Source organism: Chinchilla lanigera, unplaced genomic scaffold, assembly GCF_000276665.1.
Source record: "Chinchilla lanigera isolate Chin_1 unplaced genomic scaffold, ChiLan1.0 scaffold00113, whole genome shotgun sequence".
NCBI classification, from domain to species: domain Eukaryota; kingdom Metazoa; phylum Chordata; class Mammalia; order Rodentia; family Chinchillidae; genus Chinchilla; species Chinchilla lanigera.
The window spans coordinates 1,099,330-1,122,711 of NW_004955514.1; the positions used below are offsets into that span (position 1 = coordinate 1,099,330).

General features: G+C 46.9%; 1 protein-coding gene across 2 annotated transcripts in view; it reads left to right on the forward strand.

The window, feature by feature from the left end:
- Positions 1–23,382, forward strand: part of Whsc1 (Wolf-Hirschhorn syndrome candidate 1) — a 78,103-nt gene that overhangs the window by 14,808 nt on the left and 39,913 nt on the right. For both annotated transcript variants that reach the window (XM_005408719.2, XM_005408720.2), the window contains exons 2-5: positions 11,105–11,730; positions 13,716–13,878; positions 20,091–20,257; positions 20,697–21,182. In XM_005408719.2, the coding sequence (XP_005408776.1) occupies positions 11,105–11,730; positions 13,716–13,878; positions 20,091–20,257; positions 20,697–21,182 (1,442 nt within the window). The remainder of the gene's footprint in view (positions 1–11,104; positions 11,731–13,715; positions 13,879–20,090; positions 20,258–20,696; positions 21,183–23,382) is intronic.

Below are 23,382 nucleotides of genomic sequence, written 5' to 3' on the forward strand. Positions count from 1 at the left end.
CCCTAGTGCTGTATAGTACCTTTCTCATTCAACAAAGATTTGACTTTTTTTTTTTTTTTTACAGTGCTGAGGATGCATCCCAGGGCCTCATGTATGCTAGGCAAGATCAAGCTGCACTTCCAACCCCTGGACATTTTTTTATTGAGATACAGTGTGTCTTTTATAAACCATTTCATGGTTACAGTTCAGTGGTTTTTAGTATATTCAGTGTTGTGCAACCATCACCACCACCTAATTCCTAAACATTTCCATCATTCCTGGAAGAAACCCTCTGCTACTACACAGTCACTCCACCCTCCCCCTCTGCTCCTGGCAACTACTCTGCTTTTTAACTCTATGGATTTGCCTATTTTGGACCTTTCATATAAATGGGATTATGTGTTCTTGTGTCTGTCTTCCTTCACTTAGCTTGATTTTTTATTTTAGTGTGATACTTTTGAGGTTCGTTCCTGTCACAGCGTAAGTCAGTACCTCATTGTTTGTTATGGGCGAGTGATTCCTTTTGCATGGATAGACTATATTTGTTTATGCTTGTCTCATTTGGTAGACATTTGGGTGGTCTCTGCTGTCAGGAACAGCGACTGCCACCGCAGACATTTCTGTGTGTGCCTGTGTGCGCACATGCTTTCAGCTGGCCTGGGTGGGTGCTCAGGAGCGGGGCTGCCAGGCACATAGCTGCCTGGCTAATTTTCTGAGGAGTCATTAGACTCTTTGAAGCAACTGCCATTTTACCTCCCTACCAGCAGTGCATGAGGAATACAAGGAGTTGACATTCTACATTGAGAATACATAAAGTGGCCGGGAGTGGTGGTGCATGCCTGTAATCCCAGCACTCGAGAAGCTGAGGCAGGAAGATTGTTGCAGTTTGAGGCCAGCCTGGGTGACAAAGTGAGCTCAAGGCCAGCCTGAACTGCATAGCAAGACCTTGTCTCAAAAAATCAAAACCAAACAAAAATCCACAGAGTAAAATGGGAAAAACCCAGTAATCGGGAGCAGGGAGTGTATCAGCTTATGCACCATCATAGGTGAAGATGGATTTGAGCGAGGGAAGCACACTGAAAGTTCTGAGCTTTGCAGGCCAAGCAAAAAGGGAAACTGGTCAGTTACACAGCTCTTCCTGTGAGGTGTGTTTGTACAGGAGAAGCACACTTGCTGTGGGTGAATCCTGATCTTTGTAGAACAAACTTCGGAGAAAATGTCAGTGACCATGGTCGACCATAGTCGAAGGCTGGCACCTTGTTCCTGGTAAACACTGCTCCATTCCCTTGATGTCACCTTGTCCTAAAGAACAGAGGTTCTGCTGGCTTTCCCTTGTGGCTGTGCCAGACTGTGTCTCGGGGGTCCAGCGTGCGATGTTAGAGCATTACGTAAGCTCAGGTGTGCGTAGATCTTGTTTTGCAAGCTTGGGTTTCCACTGAAATCCGTGGTCAGCTGCTGGAGGAGGGCTCCCGCTTGGTCCCTCTCACCGCCTGAACTCTGGGGAGTGTCCTGCGGCGCCCCACTCCCAGTGCTGAGACCTTCCCAAGGTTCTGTGCTTGGAGTCACAGACTGCCCGAGGTGGACTGGGGCCGACATCTGGGTAATGGCGAGGCTCCCCCAGGGTAAAGGGTGATTTTCCTGATTTCCTCTTCCCTGATATGTCCTGTCTGTGTTTCTCTGTCTAGAGCATATGCTCCACAGTGTGAGGGAGGCATTTTGTTTATTTATTACCCCACTTCAATCATGGCACAGGGCCTGGTGTTCCGTGGCTGCCTTGAGCAGTGACTGCTGCCGCCCAGGCCCTTTCCCTTGGAGGCAGTGCCCGTGCTGTGTGTTTTAGGCCCCATCGATTCCTTGAGATCCAGTCAGGTTTGCTCAGCGCCCAGCCACTTAACACGGATGTTCATATGGCACGTAGTCTGCGAGGTTGAAATGATTCACTGTGGAATTGCTAAACACAGCCATTTGCTGCAAAATAGGTTTTTGAAAAAATGTTCAAAATAACATTGAGAATTTCACCTTAGCCAGAATGGTTATTGTCAAGAATACAGACAACAGTGCATGCTGGCAAGGAGAAGGGGGAGAAGGCACTCTACTGCACGGTTGCTGCTGTGTAGAAATTTCAGTGTGGAGGATCCTCAGAAAGCTAAAAACAGAGCTACCATTTGATCCATCTGTGCCCCTTGCCTCTGCACACCTGAAGCAGTTAGAGTCAGCATACTGTAGGGACCACATGCCCTGTTTAATGCAGCCCAATAGACAACAGCCACAATATGGGGCCAGCCTAGGTGCCCACCAGCAGATGAATGGATACAGAAAATGTAGCAGGGCTGGGGATTTAGCTCAGTGGCACAGCACCTGCCTGGCAAGTGTGAGGTCATGCGTTTGATTCCTGGTACCCCCCCCTTCAAAAAAAGTAGTACATATGAATACACAATGGAGTATTATATAGCCACAAAAAGAAGGAAATTTTGTCATTTGCAGAAAAATGGGTGGATCTGGAGAATATCTTGTTGAGCAAAATATAAGCCAGACCCAGAAAGATAAATACTGTATGTGTTCTCCCTAATATATGGGACCTAAAAGAGATAACAAGAAAGCAGGAGAGTGTCTGTTATCAGACAAAGGGAGGGAATAAAAGGGAGCAGTGTAAGGGTGGGTAATATATATACATATATATATATATTTACATGTGTATGTATGTGTGCGTGCGTGTGGTGCTGAGGGTGGAACCTAGGCCCTCACACATGGAAGGCAAACAGTACCACTGAACCACATCCAGGCCCAGGCTGAACACCTTATCCCTTGTGTTCTCTTCATCTTTCTGGGTTTACACTTTTTTTTGTCTTTTTTTGAGGCAGGGCCTCACTATGCAGATCAGATTGGCCTTGAACTCACTTTGTAGCCCAGGCTGGCCTCAAACTCACAGCAATCCTCCTGCCTCAGTCTCCCAAGTGCTGGGATCACAGGCGTGTGCCACCACGCCCGGCTTGGGTTTACACTTTTTAAAAAATGTCTGTTGTCACTTACATTGGGATGTTTAGAGGGAATGAAGATAAGCATGGAGAAGGAAGCCTCTTATTCTTTTTAACATGAAAACTGCCTGCATGGTGAGACCCTGTCTCAAAAAGACAAAAAAAATTGTGGAATTACCAGTTCTCCTTTTTACCTTTTGTGTATTTTTGAGAACAGTTTTCCGGTGAGTACTTCATGGTGTATGATAAGTTAGCTGCACATAAGTTCTATGTGGGAAATTATTATTTCTCCTTACCCTTAACATGGTAAGGAGATGTCTCCCCTCTGTTGGGCCAAGCCACGATCTGTGCTTACGGTCTCTCTTCCTGAAGTCTAGGCAGTTCGCTTTCTGTCTCTATGTGTGGTATTCGCATAGGTACAGGGGTTTTAAAATTGTTCTTTCTCTTTCATGCTGTGGGGTTGCAGTACTATGGGTTAGGCATTGGTTTGTTGTTATTATCTTGGTCAGAGCCCAGGATGCTCTTTTAGTTTGAAAAACAAATTTTGTTTAATTATTCTCCCTTTGAAAATCCCCTTTCCCCCATGCTCCTGGGCTCCTCTCCCAGAACTCCTTGGGAATGCAAGTTCCTGGAAAGAGGAACCCGGCGGTGCCCAGCACCACGTTAGTGTCATGTTGGCCTGGCGGCGAGGCTCAGCCAAGAGTACTTGCCTAGTGTGCGTTAGGCCCTGGGTTCCATCCTCAGCACTGCCAAGCAGAAGACATATATGTACACTTTGTGGGATTGGGCACATTTGCATTTTGCCCCGTCACCACCATCCATCTCCAGAGCTGTTGCATCTGCCGACGTTCTCCCTGTTAAACACCAGCTTCCATCTCCCCTTCCTCAGCCCCCAGCAGCAACCATTCTACTTTCTGTTTCTATGATTGTCACTACTGGGTTCCTCAAAGAAGTGGAATCAGGCGGTATTTGCCTGCCTGTCTTCCTCCTGTTCTCCCTCCCTTCCTCTCTTCTCTTTCTTCCCACCCTTCCCTCCTCTTCCCTCCCACATTCCTTCTTTCTTTTCCTCCTGCCCTCCCTTTCTCTTCATACGGGGACTGAACCCAGGGCCTTGACTCTGAGCTATACTCACAACCATTTTTCAGGTTTTTATTTTGAGATAGTCCTGCTAAGTCACCTAGGTTGAGCTCTAATTTGAGATCTTCCTGCCTCAGCCTCCCTGAGTGCTGGGATTTTAGGAGTGCACCTCTAAACTTGGCTGCTTTTGTCCTTTCATATCTGGATTCTTTGACTCAGCATAATGTTCTTAAGGTTTATCCATGTCGCAGCTATGTGTCAGAACTTCCCTTTAGGGATGAGTAACATTTCACTGAATGAGTAGACCATATTTTGCTTTTACGTATATCTGTTGGCTATTTTTTTTTGTTTGTTTTTTTTCTGGTGCCGGGAATCAAACTTATGACCTTGAGCAGGTGCTGTACCACTGAGCTAAATTCCCAGCCCCTCTGTTGGCTATTTGGGTTTTTTTTTCCTCTCTCTTTTTTTTTTTTTTTTTTTTTTTTTTTTTTGAGACAGGGTCTTGCTATGCAATTCAGGCTGGCCTTGAGCTCACTTTGTAGCCCAGGCTGGTCTTGAACTCGCAATGATCCTCCTGTCTCAGCCTCCCGAGTGCTGGGATTATAGGCGTGCACCACCACGCCCGGCTGTCTGTTGGCTATTTTGAACAATGCTGTTATGAATATAGATGTGTCAGTATCTCTTCAAGGACCTACTTTCTTTTGGGTTGGTTGTTTTGTCCATTGCTGCAACCCTAGCACCTACAGTGTAGTGTCTGTACACAGTGGGCATTTTGAACATTTGAAAGAGTGAAGCATGAATGTTATGTCTCTTAGTCCTACTTAAATATTTTTCATCATCTTATCAGCTTTTTCCTTGGTGATTTGCTTAGATTTATCTTCTTACTATATTTTTAGCTGTGTCTAGTCTGCTACATTCAATTCAACAACTCAGTTTATTTCAGTGCTTGTTTTTCCTTTCCAAGTCTGAGTTATGGAAACAGTAATTTCCTGTTCTTGTTCTGCAGAAGGTCTTCCACGGCACCCTGGACCCGGCTCCGTGGGAACCCCATGGGTGAGGGCTGCATGGCCAGTCCCAGCTTTTCTTGGCAGGGAGGTCACGGGGGCTTCTAGGAGCTGTCTCTGTGCTGCCTGGCAGGACTGCAGGTGCCACACCTTGGGGATCCATCTTGACATCAGTCCTTGCCTCGGGTTTGGGATGCCACTGTCATCTGAGGTGGGGGCATGGGACTCAGACTCAGGTGATTCCACCTCCCCAGGTGTGGCTAAGGGCCTAGTGGTGTGGCCCACTGGTGTGACTGAGGGCCTAGTCCGCGACTGCCCCGTGTGTGTGTGTGTGTGTGTGTGTGTGTTGGTGGGGGGGACTCAGTGATGCTTATTGCCCTGGAGGGGGTGCCCTGCCTGGAGGAGCCTTCTTGGCATCCTCTGTGTTCTGAAGAACTCCAAGGCCAATCTGCTGTCCCAGGACATGGACTGAGAGGGAAGTAGGGTCACTTGCCCAGGGTCCCGCAGCTTAGTGAGCTGCAGAGCTAGGGCGCAGGCTCTGTACCTGAGCACTGCTGCCAGCACCCCTGTGACTTTCATGCTCCACTGCAGGGTCTGCTGAGAACTTGCCAAGATCAGCAAGGCCCCTGCCCTGGCGCTTTTCTGTATTCCAGCCACTGTGGACTGCCTGTACCCCACAGGGCTTGGGCTGTAGCTCCATCTTTATTTCTAGAGCTGGGATTTCCCTTTCTTGCTTTGAATTTGGCAGGATAGCTACTTTTTAAAAAAATATTTTAGCCATCTCTACCAGAAATCTTTTACAATCTACTGATGTGGTAACAATATTAATAGTTCGTGATTTTTTTTTTTTTTTCTGGTACTGGGAATTGAAGTCGCTTGCCAGGCAGGTGCTGTGCTGCTAAGCTAAACCCCCAGCCCAATTTTTTTTTTTTTTTTTTGAGACAGGGTCTCACCATTTAGCTCAGGCTGGTCTTGAATTCACTATGTAGTCCAGGCTTGCCTTGAATTTGTGGTGAGCCTTCTACCTTAGCCTCCCAAGTGCAGGGATGATAGGCATGCACCACCATGCCTGGCTGGTTCCTGATACTGAATCATCCTTCTACTTTTGGATAAATCCTTTTAGCCAATAGTATTGAATTATTTTAATACTGAGATGCCTTAGTTTGATTTCCTTTTGTTTTGTATGATTTATTACAATCCAATAGACTGATTTTGAGTTATGTCTTCCCCCACCTCTAGTTTTGGTAGGAGGATTGTGTCAGCCTTGCATAATATTGTAGGAAACTTTCCATCGTTTCTAAGTTGTGTGCTTCCTCCATCTATGAATAACTTAAACAATAGGAATGAAATACTTACATGATGAGTAATATACAGCCTGCATTGAATGGGCTGAGCTGTATTTGTACATATCAGCCCATGGAGATAAAGGCATGTTGGGTAGTCAGAATCAGAGTGGAGAGTATGACAGGGTAGCAGAGTATTGATGTGGCCACACATGACACGTGTATGTTGGTATGACATGCTACAGACCTGGAGGATATGTGGGAGCTCAAGGTGGGGACTGCTTCTGGGGGAATACATGGAGCCTGTACTTGGGAATGTAGCGGCTTCATCCTGTGGGAGGCAGTGCCTAAGGAGGCATCTGGATTTGAGTGCCTGCCTGCCTCAGCTTCCTTGTTGCACTGCCTGGCGGGGCAGGCCGTGTGAAGGGCGGCATCTGTTGTGTGGCCTGGGTCCTTGCTTGAGCCATGAGGGTGGGCTCCCTTCTCACTGTCTTCCTCCCTCTCAGGGCTGGAGATGGCCATGAAGCAGGAGCCACAGAGGGCACCCGGAACAAGACCAGTGATCTTGATTCTCTGTAATGTTTGCTTTCCTGCCAGCAGGACCTGGAACTGCTGGGGCCGAGGCTGGTGGGGATGTGCATCTGTCCTGGAATTCTTTGTACTTTTCTGCATGTGCGAATGTCCTCCCTCCCTGCCGCCTTTCCCAAGTACAAAGGTTGCTCACCAAAGGGTAGGAGAAGCTCACAGATGAAGTTCTCTGGGGTTGACTGTGCTCATTGCTGTTTCTTTAGTTACTGGGCTTTTCAGGTTTTTTCTTTTTTAACCGCATTTTAGTTTTGGTCAGGTTTTCCATTTTTCTTAAAATGCTCGATAGAGTGAAAGAATTTTCATTTATTGGTGTAATTTTGATTAAAAAAAAAACAACTTCCCAGGTGTGGTATACACGCCTGTAATACCAGCACTCTGGGAGACTCAGGCAGGAGGATCCCAAGTTCAAGCCAGCTTGGGCAGTTTAACAAAACTATCTAAAAACTTAAAAAAAAAGGGCTAAGAATGTAGTTTAGTGCAAAGGTCCTGGGTTCAGTCCCTGGTACTGAAAGAAAAAGAAAACGTTTAAGAAAGATGAGTAGAGTGTCCAGTGCCTGGCAGTGTTGTGAAGGAGGCAAAGGTGGACCTCTCTGGAGGCCTTCAGACAGAGTCCTAGGGAAATGCAGCCCACACCCAGGTCGGGAGCAGAAGCGTCAGTGCACACAAGAACCGGGCCCTACGGGTGAGAAAAGCAGTGCCTCCCAGTGGAAGACCAACAAAGACCAGGTATTTAACATAGATACCTCAAAATTCCATGAGGAACAAGTGGCTTTGCAAAGTGGTTCTCTTTTTTTGTTTGTTTGTTTGCTTTTTACTGACTCCGGAAATCACACTTATGACCTTGCACTTGCCAGGCAGGCACTGTACCGCTAAGCTAAATCCCCAGAGCAAAGTGGTTCTCATACAAGCTGTATTTAACAGGTAGGCCTGGAATTAAATCCTGGCCCCATGACTTCTTAGCCACGTAACCTGGGTAAATTCTAAGAGAAGCCAGAAACCTGAATTCTTACAAAAAATACTCTACACTTTAATTTTTGATGACTGATCATATTAATACATTGGCTATATTTCTGCTACCTTATTTTTATCCTTGTTACTTTAGCTGTGATTGTAGTTTGTTCCCACAACTCATCCTACTCTGCTTAGTGTTGCTATTATATCATTTTATTTAGATATAAGGACCTGGGTTTACAGCTCCCTTCCCCATGCTCAGTTGTCATGTATGTTTTATAGTTGTGTAAGTCAGAGCACCTAAATATGAGGTGCTGCACATTTTGCCTTAGCTGTGTCAATTTTAAACTGATAGGAACAAATACTGTTACATTTACTCATTTTTAGAACCCTTAATTTCTAAAGACCCAAGTTTTTTTTTTTTTTTTTTTTGTGGTACCAGGGATCGAACTCATGACCTCATGCTTGCTAGACAGGCGCTGTGCCACTGAGCTATATCCCCGGCCCAAGACCCAAGTTTTAGCTTGGTCCCTTTTACCTCCAAGTTGAAGAACTTCCTTTAGAACTTTTTTGTAGTGTTTGTCTGATGGTGACAAATTTGTATTTCTCTCAAAATGTATTTAACCTTTTAAAATTTGTGTAGAGGATTATTGAGGATTGAACCCAAGAAGCATGGAGCAAGTTTCTTGACTTACGTCCAGTATGCTTTTAAAGCCCGTGCATTGATTCTTTGGAACCAGATACAGTATTTCTCAGTTACAGAGTTTCTTTCTTTCTTTCTTTCTTTCTTTCTTTTTTTTTTCCTTGGTTCTGGGAATCAAACTCAGGACCTTGTGCAGGCAGGAGCTGCTCCGCTGAGGTATATCCCTGGCCCTAGTTACAGAGTTTCTATTAGGTATTTTTCATAGTTTCTTTTTCTGTGTTGTAATTTCTAATGTGTTTTTTCTTCAGGACTATATTTTCCTTTATATCCTTGAGTATTGCTGTAATAGACACTTTGAAATCCTTGTCTGCTAAGTTTCAGTGTTTGGACCATTTTGGGTTAGTTTGTATTTTTCTGTTGAGTAATTTTGGATGACATCCTAGGTGCGGTATCCTGAATGATACTCTGACACTATGGATTCTGTTATATTCTTACAAGTGGTTTTTATCCAACGGGAATCCCATTTCAGTTCTTTTATAAGTTTGGTTACTTGTAACCTGCCATATACAAGTGTCAGCCTGTAACTTGGTGTATTGTGAGTTTTCCCCCTCCAGGTGCTCCCCCTCATGCTTTGTGAAGACTTTATAATTTTCACCAGTGGGATGGTTTGTGATGTGTGCTGGAAGTGGAGCCTTCTCTGACACACCATACCTTTAGGAACTGTGAAGTGGCTGAGCATGGTGGGGCACACTCAGGAGGCAGAGACAGGAGGATTGCAAATTTGAAGCCAGCCTAGGCAACATAGTGAGACTGTTTAAAAAATAAATTTAAAAAGGGCTGAGGATATGGTTCAGTGGTAGAGTGCTTGTGTAGCATGCATGAAACCCTGGGTTCATCTCCAGCACCATAATAAGTCAGTAAAACAAAGATAAAATAAACAAAATACTTTGATGTGTATTTAGTGTTACACATGAAGCTGAGCTGGAATTTGGGCGGTTTTAATTGTCTTCCGGTGTCCCCTTGGTTCTGGGAATCAAATCTCAGCTCTGTGGCTCTTCTGTGGAGACACCAGTGACTGTTGCTTCATGTCAGGTTCTTTCCACCTTGACCCTGTGGACACTTTGGACCAGATGATTCTTTTTTAGGGGGTACTGGGATTCGAGCTCAGGACCTCACACTTGCCAGGCAGGTGCTGTGCTGCTGAGCTAAATCCTTGACCTGGACCAGATGATTCTTCCTGGGCACCCTTCTGTTCATTGTACGATGTGTAGCAGAAAGCTTGACCCAGACGATGGTCAGTAGCAGTGCCTAAGTGGTGAGAATTTCCCCACAGGCCTGGGTGTCCCTGAGGAGCAGAGTTGCCCCTGTGGAGAACCACACATTCTCCATGCGTAGGCACCTCCAGCCTTTCTGTTTTCATCTGTCCCCCTGCTTCCAGTGCTGTTAGCTGCTGCTTTCTCTGAGGGTTTTGTTGGAGTCTGGGATGGTGCAGTCTTGGTCTTTCTAGCTGGATGGGTGTCTGCCTATTCCCTGCTCCTATCTGACTTTGGAGGTTTTTGACCCTTACTGCTGTCTCTTGGTGGAGACTACTGCTGTGCAGTGCATGTTCCATGTCACCACTCTATGTGCAGCTAGTGAGGTCTTCCAAAAGTACCCCACCCACACTTTGGCCTCATGTGGACAGTGTGGCACACTCTTTGCTCCCCATGCAGGGTAGTGTGTCCTGTGGCCCAGCGGCGGTGCCCCTTGATAGCAGAACTTTGGGTGACAGATGAATAAATGTGTTAACTTCACTTGCTGTCACTGCACTTGCTGTCCCTTGACTGAAGTGTTTAATTTCTGCCTGTGCAAGGAGGGCTTGAGGTAGAGGGTAGAACACTGTACTAGCTCAGACCAGAGCTCACTGGGAGTATGTTTGTGTAGTCACTCTTGGCTTGCTTTTTTTCCCCTTCTTTTTGTTTTTCTTTTTTTCCTTTTTATCATCCTGGAGCTATACTGTGCCAGGAGTCAGAAGATCTGATTCTAACCATTGCTGAGCAGGTGACCTTGGCATGCCTCAGCGTCTTCCTCAGCTGTAACAGGAGCACTTAGATGACTCTTTGCCCATTAGTGTTGATTTTGCTGTGCTTCCCTGTTGTCCTTTGCCTAGGTCTGGCGTTAGCTGTCCACATACATTTATCCTTCTTTTTCTCTTCGCTTTCTGGTGCTGGGGATAAGCATCAGTTCTTTGAAAGTGTCCCTGTGCTAGGGGAGTGGGTGGTAATCTGGTGTCAAGAGCAAATACACAGGTTAAGTTGTGTCCCTGTCACATTGATTTTAGGTGGTCATGGCAGCTTGAAATTAGCTATCCTAACTGTCATGTTACCCCTTTTACAAACAATTCCTTGTGGCCTTCATTCAGCATTATCATTTTGTGATTCTATGTCATTTTTGTGGTATTACAGCTGCCTCCTGCAACCTAATTCATTATATAAAATATCATAAATTGCCTCAACTCCCCCACTCCCAACCTCCATAAAGCTATGCAGTAGAGGTGTTGCGTACATATCCTAGGTTTTAAATGTAATATGTTGCTTTTTTTCTCTTTCTCTTTTAATTGTGTAGTGTTCTCAGAACTGACGCATCTAAGCTGGATGGAATTTAGCATCAAAAAAGGTCCTCTTTCTGTGCAGAAAGTTGTAAAGTGCATAAAGATGAAGCAAGCACCAGAAATCCTTGGCAATACAAATGGAAAGACTCAGAACTGTGAAGTGAATCGCGACTGTTCTGTATTCCTCAGCAAAGCTCAGCTTTCTAACAGCCTACAGGAGGGGGTCATGCAGAAGTTTAATGGCCATGATGCACTTCCCTTTATTCCAGCAGAGAAGCTGAAAGATCTTACTTCTTGTGTGTTTAATGGTGAACCTGGTGCTCCTGATGCCAAATTGTGTTTTGAGTCCCAGGAAGCAAAAGGAATTGGGACACCACCCAACACTACTCCTATCAAAAATGGCTCTCCAGAAATCAAGCTGAAAATCACCAAAACATACATGAATGGGAAGCCTCTCTTTGAGTCTTCTATCTGTGGTGACAGTGCTGCTGACCTGTCTCAGTCAGAAGAAGATGGGCAGAAATCGGAGAGCAAGGTGAGGAGGAGCAGGAAGAGGAGCATAAAGTACGACTCCTTACTGGAGCAGGGCCTCGTGGAAGCGGCTCTGGTGTCCAAGATCTCGAGTCCTGCAGATAAAAAGGTATGTGTGAGGGGTTCTGCTGTGCCCTGATGGCGTGGTGACAGCAGGACCAAGTGGGGCGCCTCTTTGTCTATGATGGCAGCTAGAGGCTGTGGGAGATAGGTCTGGTGTCACCAGCGGCCTTGGCCCCATGGGGCTGCTGCCAGTTGGGCCTTGGCTGTGGGGTACTTAGGTCCACGGATTCCTGCTGGCCAATTGAAAAGCTAGAGCTTAAGTGTTTGGAATTAAAATGACTCAAAGGGCCTGGCTAGCTCAGTCAGTATAGCAGGAGACTCTTCAAATGAGTCAAAAGAGGCAGAGCCAGTTTTTGAACCCAGGTCTGCCAGTTCCCTGGCCCTTTAGCTGTGCTGTTTTCCTGGGTCTCCTCCCTGGAAGGCATTCTTCAGGCTGACACATGGGCCTCGTGAGACTGAAGTTCACACTACATGACGGGTGGGGATTACTGTGCACTGTGCAGCGCAGAGATCTGAGCAGCTGTCTTTTCCTCCGCTGGGTGGTCCACCAGGTGGCCTCCTCCTTGAGGACTGGGCTGTTAATGGCTCTCAGGTCAGAGCGCAGCGCTCTGAGCACCAGTGAGCACAGGTACAGTCCTCCAACCTGGAAGGAGCTCTGCCTTCAGGTGGAGGGTGCTTGACCCTGTTTATTCTGCAGATGCTTGTCACACACTTCTGTGAGGATAGGCCATGTAAACAGCGAGGGACCTTGGCCCTGGAGAAGGAAGTAGGGAAGCCAGGCGGCTCCCCTCCCTCTTCCTGTCCAGTGGGCTGTGGCCTGGGCATTCTGGGTGTTCGTTGGCCTTGAGTGCAGCTCCAGGCCTCTGAGAGGAGTAGAGCAGGGAAGCCCAAATGGGTATGAGTTGGTGCCACAATAAGGTTGAAACATTGAGTTTACAGTTACACTTGTGGGATTTTGTTGAGTTTCACACACAGGAGGAATTGTTGACGTTTCTTTGGAATCTTAAAGTCACCAAGAGTGTGTAAGGGCAAAAACAGTGGCTTTTGACTGCTCAGGAGCTACTTTGGCCCTCCTAATGTAATTTTCAAGGCAGACTTTTTAAAAAACCCACTTAGTATCCTGGGCTGATGGGATGGGTTTTGCAAGAGCCTGTGGTTGTAGTGAACCTTATGTTTTATAGTACAAGTTGCTAGAGACCTGGTTTTTACCCCCAGCTCTGCTGCTTGGTGTTGTTAAAACTTGGGGAAGTTACCTGCATTTTGACTCCGCCTGCCTGGTGGGATACACCTGGGGTGCTGTGTGATCATCCGGCGCTGACGTTTGGAGAGTATGTAATATGACTGTACCAGTGCGTGCCTCCATGCTTGTGCATCTCCAACAGCCAGCGAGATTGTAATTTCGGGGTGTCACCCTTGGCTCACAGAGAAGGAAACCGAGGCCCAAAGCAGCCGTGGTAGTCCTAGGGGCTCATCCTCAGGAGGCTGTGGCCCTGCTGCTGTGCTCGCATCTACCAGAGAGCAGAACACAGTGGTATGGGGAGAAACTGAGGCTCAGAGAGTTCTGAGCACTTGAACATAGGGTTGGGGCTGGCCCCTGCCTCAGCACAGAGCCTCGCTGTTGGGTAAAGCACAAGCTCTTGAAGATGGACAGACATGTGGCTGGAGGCCAGGCCAGTGTGGATTTGGGGTTCTGGGATTAAAGCACCCTGAAAAGACCATGCACCAAGCCAAAGGAATTTACTAGAAGTCTTGCTAATGCCGGGCTCTCCCTGTGCTGCACCCTGTGCAGATCCTTTAGGTCAGGGCAAGAGACATGGCAGCTGCTGTGAGAGATGTTGGAGCTGTGATCTGAAACACAGCGCTCCTTCGTTAGGGTCCGTGTTTGTGTGGCTTATTCTTTGGGGGAGTATTGGGGATGGACATAGGCCTCGTGCATGCCAAGCAAGTGCTGTACCCCTGATCTCCACCCCCCCAACCCTCCCTGTGTGTTTGGTCCAGTAGCCTAATTAATCTTTTGTTGTTCCCTTTCAGATTCCAGTTAAGAAAGAGTCCTGCCCAAACACTGGTAGAGACAAAGACCACCTGTTGAAATACAATGTGGGTGACTTGGTGTGGTCCAAAGTGTCCGGTTACCCTTGGTGGCCTTGCATGGTTTCTGCTGACCCCCTCCTTCACAACTACACCAAACTGAAAGGTACTGGCCTTTTGGCTGTTTTTCTATCTTTCTCTTTTGCATATAGTCTTTCTCATCTCCATGCTTCTTGTTTATGCTTCTTAAATGGCCATACAGTAGTTTACTTTTGTAGCTTTTCCTGAGGTCAGTGATTGATTCAGATGTCAAACACTGCCATTTGTTTTTCGGGGTAGGGGAGGATTGAGACAGGGTCTCACTGTGCAGTTCAGGCTGGCCTTGAACTCACCACGTAGCTCAGGCTGTCCTCAAACTCAAGGTAATCCTGCCTCAGCTTCTCAAGTGTTGGGATTATAGGAGTGTGCCACCATGCCTGGCTACTCCGCCATTTCTTAAATACAGTATGTACTTCATCTGGTTGAATTAGGATTATAGAAGTGGTCTTGCCTTGTGTTACTTTCAGGTTTTGTGATAAAGAATTTGTTATTTGACTGGTACAGTGATTGTTTATTTCAGCATGGTTAGCAAATCGTATTTTATACTTTCGACTTATAAAAATGTCTAGGTTTGTTTTATTAGGCTGGTGGGAAGAGGAAAACAGCTAGAAATGGTCATCTTTGTCTTACAAAATCAGGGTAGGTAAATTGGTGATGGAAAAGCTGAAGAATATGTCACCAGTAAAGAGGAAATAGTACAGTCAGCCACCCATAAATAGGTTTTGGAGGAAATGTAAACAAAGATTGGGTGGTTTGAGGTTCTTTTAGACAGTTCTTCCTGAGTAAAGTTGGAATTTGGTTTGCAGAAGAGGAGATGTGACGACTTCTGAGTTGGGGCTGAGCCTGTTGCAGCCTACTGCCTGGCTGGACCTGGCCAGTACTCTGGTCTGGACTGCCCATTAGTTACAGTAGGTGACCCCTCCTTGTGCCACATGGCATGTCCTCTGCTGGCCTCTGCCAGAGGCCTGAGCTCCATAGGAGTGGTACTGCACCCATGTGGGCCTGTCCTCACACTGTCACCTGTGTGCCATGCTGCCTGTTGGCTGGCAGTGGAACAGATGGCTGTGGGCAGGTGGGGGCGGCAGTGCGGGGGCAGGCATCACCTGAAGGGACTGGGGCAGGTGACGGGGACCCTCAGTGTCTCCTTGCGTGCTGTGGGTGGCTGTGCTGTGCGATGGAGCTCAGAGGCAGGCGCTCCACAGGACTCCTGCCTGCCTCCAGTCTTGTGCCTCACAGATTTTGGGGTTCTGGCTTTGCCAGAAAGGGAGGGGTGCTGTAACTCCAGGGTGAACCTCAGGCATCCAGACCTACAGTGTGACAGGGAAGTAGAGTCTGTCATCTTCGTTTTTTTTTTTTTTCTCTTGGTTTTTTTCTGGTACCGGGAATCGAACTCACGACCTTGCACTTGCCAGGCAGGCGCTTTGACGCTGAGCTAAATCCCCAGCCCCTGAGTCTGTCATCTTTTGATGGGATGGTGTCATCTGTAGCTGGTGCCTGGCACACGCAGGGGGCCACTTCCTGCGCTGGTCTTAAGTCTGAGCATAGTCCCACACAGCAGGTCTTCTGGCTCATGTTGTTCATCTTCATGGCACATCACGTGTCTGGGGATTTTTTTGTTTGTACAACACTGGGTTAGTGGGGAAAATGGATGGCCATTTTCTAGGGGTAGTTCCTATTTTGCCTATGGTGGGGCTCTGGTGCCCCCCAGGGGCTGAACTGGGAAGCTCAGTGGTCATGCAGAGCTCTGTCCCCCAGGGAGCTGTCTGATCTCCTGTTCTCTCAACTTTGCCCTGTGTGCCTTCTTCTTTCTAGGGAACCACCCTTGTCTGCATCTTCATGGCTGCTCTTCCTCCTGGAGCCTCAGTCGAGGCAGCCTTGTCTCTTGTGGGGCCCATTCCGCATGTAGGAATGGCTGTTGTCAACTCAGTAGGCCCCACAAAATCTGAGAGAAGGCCTGGGCCCCACGGGGCCAAGTGAGCTGTGCTGGGGAGGAAAGGAGCACAGTACAGCGAGGGACCAGGCCTTGGGGGCGGGGGGGGGGGAGTCGGCAGCGGTACTCACAGCAGGGCAAGGTGGGGACAGTGGTGCTGAGCCAGCTGGCTGACCGGAGACAAAGCAAACAGCGAATTCACCTCTACGTGGGCCAAAGAAAGCTATGTAGATTAAAGCCATCAGAAAGGAGAAAATTGGGTTATGTTATCAGGTTCATAGATTGAAAATAACTTAAAAAGTATTTCTGTTTATTTTATAAACTTGACTATAGTAATGTCTTACATTTTTCCCCATTATGACATGTCAAGATCATTTTTTGTGTCATTTATTTATAAACATAATTTAAGTCCATATTATTTCATGATATGTACTGTAAAATTTCTTCATTATAAAACTACTGTGACATATATCTGTCTTAAATAGTACTGGAGATTGAACCCAGAGCCTTTGCACTGAGCTACATTCCCAGCCCGTTTTTTATTTTTTATTTTGAGATAGGGTCTTGCTATATTGCCCAAGCTGGGTTCAAACTTTCGATCTTCCTGCCTCAGCCTCCTAGAGTGCTGGGATTGTAGGCATGTGCCACCATGACTGGCTTCTCTCAAAGTCTTAAAGTTATGGGAGAGCGGGGCGTGATGGCACATGCCTGTAATCCTAGCACTCAAAAGGCAGAGGCAGGAGGATTGATGCAAGTTTGAGGCCAGCCTGGGCTACATAGTGAGCTCAGAGAGAGCCTGAACTCTGTAGTGAGACCCTGTTTCAAAAAGCTAAAAAAAAAAAAAAGAAAAAGCAGTGGAAGAAGTCACAGATCCCTTAACATGTTCCTGAATCTTAGGCATTTCCAAATTAAGTTTGCACATTTAAAAACAAATCAGATGGTACTAAAGGGAGTAGAATACTCACCTGGTGTGTGTGAGGCCCTGTTTTTTTTTTTTTTTTTTTCTGTTTTTGACTTTTTCGAGACAGAGTCATTGTGTAGTCCAGGCTGGCCTTGAACTCATGGCAATCCTCCTGCCTCAGCCTCCCAAATGCTGGGATTACAGGCATGCACCCCAGCTGAGGCCCTAGGTTTGATGTTTAGCACCACCACCAAAAAACAGAAACGAAAACAAAATGAAGCAAAGAACCCCGCAAAAGCCTTCATATTAAATAATGTAATAAAAACTAAAGGGTGTCTTTAAAAAATGGTACTGAAAGATTTTTTTTTTCTTTTACCCTTTGTGGTACTGGGAATCGAACTCACGACCTTGCGCTTGCCAGGCAGGTGCTGTGCCGCTGAGCTAAATCCCCAGCCCCTGGTACTGAAAGATTAATAGTGAAAAATTCCCTTTTCTCCCAGAAGTCATTAATTTCAACTTTGAACACTCCCAGAGTATTGGGGTCATAGGCCTGTGCCACCTCACCTGGCTCCACATACATTTTTTGAGAAGGCTGAAATGTATTCCTGGGGCAGTTGTCATTTATTTATTTTCTGATGAGTTTTTATTATAGAAAATGAATATTAAACTATCCAACCAGTTCTCCCATTCTCTCTGTATAATTAATTCCCTATTGTATTAAATAAAAATAATGATTAATTTAATTTCAGTTCTATAAATATTCAGATCAGGCCATGTTGTGTACTATAGTTACATTTCTTTTTTGAGCAACGTTTTGTTTTTCTGGAGTTACTTATTGCTTTAGAAATCATACAATTTGGGCAACCCATTTGGAACCCCTCCTGTCTCTCAGGAGCTATTCCTGTTCCCCATTCCTTTTCCCAATAAATTTTCCTACAAAAAAAAAAAAAAGGAAAGAAATCATACACTTTGCTGTCTGTAAAGCCTTAGTTGTTTTTTTTTTTTTTCCAAGTATTTATCTCCCTGCCTTTGAAATTCATCCTGCTGGGTGTGGTGGCAGACTCCTGTAATCCCAGCGATTCTGGAAACCCAGGCAGGAAGACTGTAAATTTGAGGCCATCCTCAGCAATTTAGTGAGAGCCTGTCTCAAAATATTCAAACAGGGCTTGGGGTACAGCTCACCATGGCCCAGTACTGCCCAAGCCCCCAAACCTCACCTTTGTGTGGTTTCTGCTATTTATTTATACATGTATTTTTTTCTTTCCACACAAAGAAGGAAGCCTGTGTGTGAGTCCTGCCTTCTTTCCTGCTCTGGGCACTCATCTCAGCCCTCTCCCCTTGCTGCTGAGACCTCTTTCCGCCCCTTTCTGCTCCGTGGGCGCCGGCTTGCTGGTCCCGTGCTGCTGCGGTAGTTGGCGCTCTCCTTGTGTGCTGTGCACACTGCCTGGAGTCACTCACATTGTCTTCTGTCGTGTTATGCACCCTGGAATACATTTTGGCCTTCTCATAATATGTGTGTGGAGCTGGGCAAGGTGGCACAACCTGTTATCCCAGAGGCTGAGGCAGGAGGATTCTAAGTTGGAGTCTAGCCTGGGCAACTTGTCTCAAAAACAAGAGAGGCTTGGGTTTAATCCCCAGTGTATGTGTGGGGGTGGGGTAGTATAGGGGAGGTAAATTTGAGTCCTGTGTTCAGAGAATTCTGCTTTTCTGTCCTCACATGTGATTAATCTTGCACTGAGAACAATTCCTCTCAGCATTTGGAAGGCTGTGCTTCATTTCCCTCCAGAACCCAGAGTTGAGGTGGTACTTGTAGAACTTGTTTGTCACCGCGCAGTCTGTCCTGCGTGATTTGCTCCCCTTCTGCGGCTTCTGTCCTCCTGCCTGCTGCCATCAGTGAGATTTCACAGAGATGTGCCCTGCTCCAGGTGTGGGTGGGATGAGGCCCTAAGAGGGAGTTTTAGTTCTCAGGCATGCTTTTCTGTCAATTCTTGGAGTTTTTCTGTTCCTTTCTCCAAAGAAAGCATTATTTGGGTGTTAAAACTTCTGGATTGATCCTATACGTTTTTAATGGGAATAGATATTTTTCATCTTAATCTTCTTTTGGAGAGATTTCTTATCTTCCAACAATCTTGTAATTTAATTTTACTTTTTGTCAGTACTGGGGATTAAACCCAGGGCCTGTGCACTGAGATACACCCCCAAGTCCTTTTTGTTTTTTGAGACATAATCTCACTGAGTTGTTCAGGCTGGTGTTGAGGTTGGGATCCTCCTACCTCAGCCTCTCAAGGGTACTGAGATTGTAGGAGTGTGCACCATGCCGACTTCCAGATGTTCTTGGTGAATTTTATTTTCCCAGTTGTACTTTAAACATTTGGGGCCTGGGATATAGCTAGGAGCCTATATAGCTAGGATATAGCTAAGTGCCTGCCTGGCAAGCGCAAGGTCCTGAGTTCAATTCCTGGTACAAATAAATAAACAAACAAACAAACAAACAAACATTCAACTGCTTTTTCTTTCCCTGTGCTCTCTCTTTGTAGCCAGAGTGTGTCCCTGCTGGGTGTCTCCTTCTCATGCTCTACCTGTGGCCCCGCAGGGCTGCCCTGAACTTGCTGTGTGTCCGGCTCATTTGTCAGAGGCTGGCTGTGGGGTGCAGAGCCTGAGGGGGCTCTGGTCCATCCTTTTTCCCCCTGGGGGGTCTCCAGAGCTGAGGCAGAGGTTTCTGCAGGAGTCTCCTTTGGGAGGGGGCTGTTGACACCCTGCTTCCCTTGCTCGGCTCCTAGGTGCGCTCTCAGACCCCCCCTGGGTTACGCCCCCTTGGTTTGGTGTCTGTCTGCCCACCTGGAGGGATGGCAGTGCTGAGGGCCTGCTGTGGTCCTGGCTCTGCCTCCCTGCTGAGGTGCCCTCGCCGTGCTGGCTCTTGTGTTCTTGTCTGGCCGCCCCTTGAGAGGATTGGAGCGGGGAGGAGATGAGGGGCCTGCCAGTCATTTTCTTCCTAGGCAGCTTTGTGTGTCTCCACTTCCTCCCTCCCTACCCCATCTAGGCATATGCTATATGCCACTGAGCTGTATCCCTGGCCCCCTACCCCATCTAATAGGCCCTTCACACTCAGCTACATCCCAGCCCTTTTAAAATTAAATGTAATTGGGAGCGGGTTGAAATGGGCTCACTGTGTATTCCAGGCTGCCTCGACCTCACTGTGCAACATAGGTTGGCCTTGAACTCACAGAGATCCTCCTGCCTCAGCTTCCTGAGTGCTGGGGTGACAGGGTGGGCCACCACACTTGGCTTCTCTGTCTCTCAGTGAGTTTTCCTTTTGGGATGCAGCATGGAACATCTTGAGGGTAATAGATTCGCACAGCACCACGTGAGACAGTGTCAAACAGCAGCAGACTCGCCTAACTCCCCCAATTCTAATGTCCATGTTCTATCCTTTTATTTTAAAAATCAGGTCAGAAAAAGAGTGCACGCCAGTATCACGTACAGTTCTTCGGTGATGCCCCAGAAAGAGCATGGATATTTGAGAAGAGCCTTGTAGCTTTTGAAGGAGAAGGACAGTTTGAAAAGTTATGCCAGGAAAGTGCCAGGCAGGCACCCACGAAAGCCGAGAAAATCAAGGTGGTAGATGTTCCTTTAGTGAGCTCATAGAGCAAGATTTTAATCCTTATTATTTATGTCATTTATCTTATTTTGAACTTCTAGCTGTTTGAAATGGCTTCTTGTGTCTGTCATGGTTTTCTTTCTCCTAGGTACACTATAAAGTATGGGAAGTGTCTTATTTTTCTTATACTCACTGGATGAGTCCTAGAAATAATTTATTTTGTAATTTTTATCTCCCTTTTAATGTATATTAGATTACATTGGTTAATATGATTGGAATTCTAGTTTAAAGAAACAGTAGTTATTGGCTGAATTCTGGCTAAACTCTACTAAGTTCATTGGTCTTAATAGTTTTTGATTTTTGAATTTAACTGAAATTATAAAAATGTCTTTTGAAGTGAGTGACGTCTTCCGTTCATGTAGTAAAAGTCCTAATGTCTTACGTCTGTCTTTACAGCTGCTGAAACCTATTTCTGGGAAACTGAGGGCTCAGTGGGATATGGGCATCATTCAGGCGGAGGAAGCTGCCGGCATGTCAGTGGAAGAGCGGAAAGCCAAGTTCACCTTCCTCTACGTGGGGGACCAGCTACACCTCAACCCCCAGGTGGCCAAGGAGGCTGGCACTGCTGCCGAGGGCTCCGGAGAGGCGGCAGCAGAGCCAGGCGGGGTTGGGGATGCAGCTGCTACAGACCCTCAGGCCTTGAGGGAAGAGTGCATTCCTGTGAAGAGGAGGCGGAGAGCCAAGCAGGCTAGCTGTGTGGAGAACCAGGAGAGTGACGTCAGCATGGGGAAGAGCACTCCGCAGAAGTCCACAGAGGCTGGGCCCAAAAGGGGAGTCGGGTCTCCCCCCGGGAGGAAGAAGGGTACAGCCTCCACTCCACGGAGCAGGAAGGGAGATGCGGTGTCCCAGTTTTTGGTTTTCTGTCAAAAGCACCGGGATGAGGTCAGTATTCTGGTGGTCGCTGAAGTGTTTCCTGACACAGCTTCTAAACTGGAGGAATAGTCTTTTGGTGCAGAAGATCTGCTTCTCAGCAGTGAGCCTCACTGAGATTGGGATCTTACATCTGCTATTAGGGAGCAGCAGCCAACTTGATCCTTGGGGGCAGACACTTACCTTGTGTTTGGCTTGCTGCCCAGCTTCTCCCAGGTTGGTGCTTCTGCGCCGCTCTGCTTGGAGCTCTACACCCTTGACATCCAGCTCTGGGGGGCCTTTTCGGAGTGTCCGATGTGGGTCATTCCCATTCATAAGCTTATGGATCCACTAGCATTGAGAACTTTGAAGATTTACTTCCATGAGATATAAAAGAACAATAATATATTAGTGATTAGTGCATGCATGTATTTATTTATTTACTTATTTTCCGGTACCGGGAATTGAACTTACGAGGTTGCACTTGCCAGGCAGGCGCTGTGCCTCTGAGCTAAATCCGCAGCCCCTAGAGCATTTATTTATATAGACAGCATCTTGCTATACAGCTCAGGCTGGCCTTCAACTCACTGTGTAGCCTAGACTGGCCTCAAATTTGGGGCCATCTTCCTGCCTCAACCCCCCTGAGTGTTGGGATTACAGGTGTGCCCCACAGTGCACAGCATTAAAGCATTTAAACATTTAAGTAATTTTACTGTTTTAATAAAATACATGATCTGTTTGGCATAGTAAAGGCTCAGTTCTACTGTAAGGAACCAAGCCACCTCTTCAGTTCACTTTTACTTGAAGTGATTGGGTTATAGTGTAGCACAAAAGACTTTTTTTTTTTTTTTTTCCCCCGGTACCAGGAATCGAATTCACGACCTTGCACTTGCCAGGCAGGCACTGTGCCACTGAGCTAAATCCCCAGCACCAAGACTTTTTATTATAGTATTTATTTTCACTTTCTTGGAAAATTTCTATTTAGGGGCTTTCCAACTCCACAGGGTGATTAAGGTACCAGTAACAAATAGCACCTGTTTTCAAAACATTGTCCCTGGAGGTTTGGCCAGCACCTGTTTTGTGGCAGGTGATGTGGCTCAGTGCGGGACCACCAGGCTTTTGACAGAGACGTGCAGCCGAATGGTTGTAGGTGTTACAAGAAATCATGAGACAGGAATCTATAGGGCTCATCTCAGGAATGCAAGAGTGGTGTCCCGTTAGAGATCCCTCTCCAGCTCCCTTCTCGTGAGGAGGAAGAGTCTGGAACTTCTTGCAGTGGATCTTTAGATGGGTGGATGTGGGCTGTCTCCTTCAGTTTTTCCCTGTGAGTCTTTGTTCACTAGAAAGCCTGAGGCAGCAGCTGCAGTGGCAAAGGCCTGTAATCCCAGTGCTCCGGGCAGCTGAGAGAGGAGGACTGCAAGTTTGAGCCCAGCCTGGGTAACTCTGCCTTACTGGGACCTGTCTCAGAAAGGGCTGGGGATACAGCTCAGTGCAACAGCTTGGATTCAATCCTGAGTAAGGTGTGTGCGCACACAAACAAAAGCCTAGGTCAGTGGTGGGAAACCTGTGGGACACAGCCACAGCCAAATGTTTATCATTAAAAGCTCGAAAAGGTTCACCATCACTGGGCTAGACAGTGTTAGCAGCAGTTGCAGTTTCATTAGCAGATTTTGGCTTGAGTTTCCAAATTGTGAAGTCTTTTCCACCTTCTCCAGTCCTAATCTTCTGTTGAAAACAAAAACTTCATTAGAGTTGAGCGAATGTTTTATCTCAAGTTCTTTGTATGTGCCTTTGTTAGTTACTGGTTGTGCATAGCCAGTTACCTATAGACATAGTGGCTTGGAGCAGCAGCAGCAATACTTACCATCTTGGATCTGTGGGTGAGAAAAAGCTTGGAAAAGCTCGGCGGGGCAATGAGGCCGCAGTGTCTCCCGAGGGTGCAGTTAGATGCCAGCTGGGGCTGCATCCTCTGAGGCTGGCTGGGGCCCGAGGGCCTGCTTCCAGGTCCTCAATTAGGTGTTGGCAGGAGGCCCTGCTTCCTCATCACATGGCCCTCCCCAGGGATGAGAGGCCTGGCTTCTTCCAGAGCAGGGGATCTGAGAAAGGGCCCGGTGATAGCTCTTATACCCTGGACCTGGAAATCATACACCACCATCTTCACTCTGACGCCAAGTACAAATCCAGGCCTAATCAGTTGGGGGGCATGAGTATCAGGAGGTGGCTCACGGGCCTG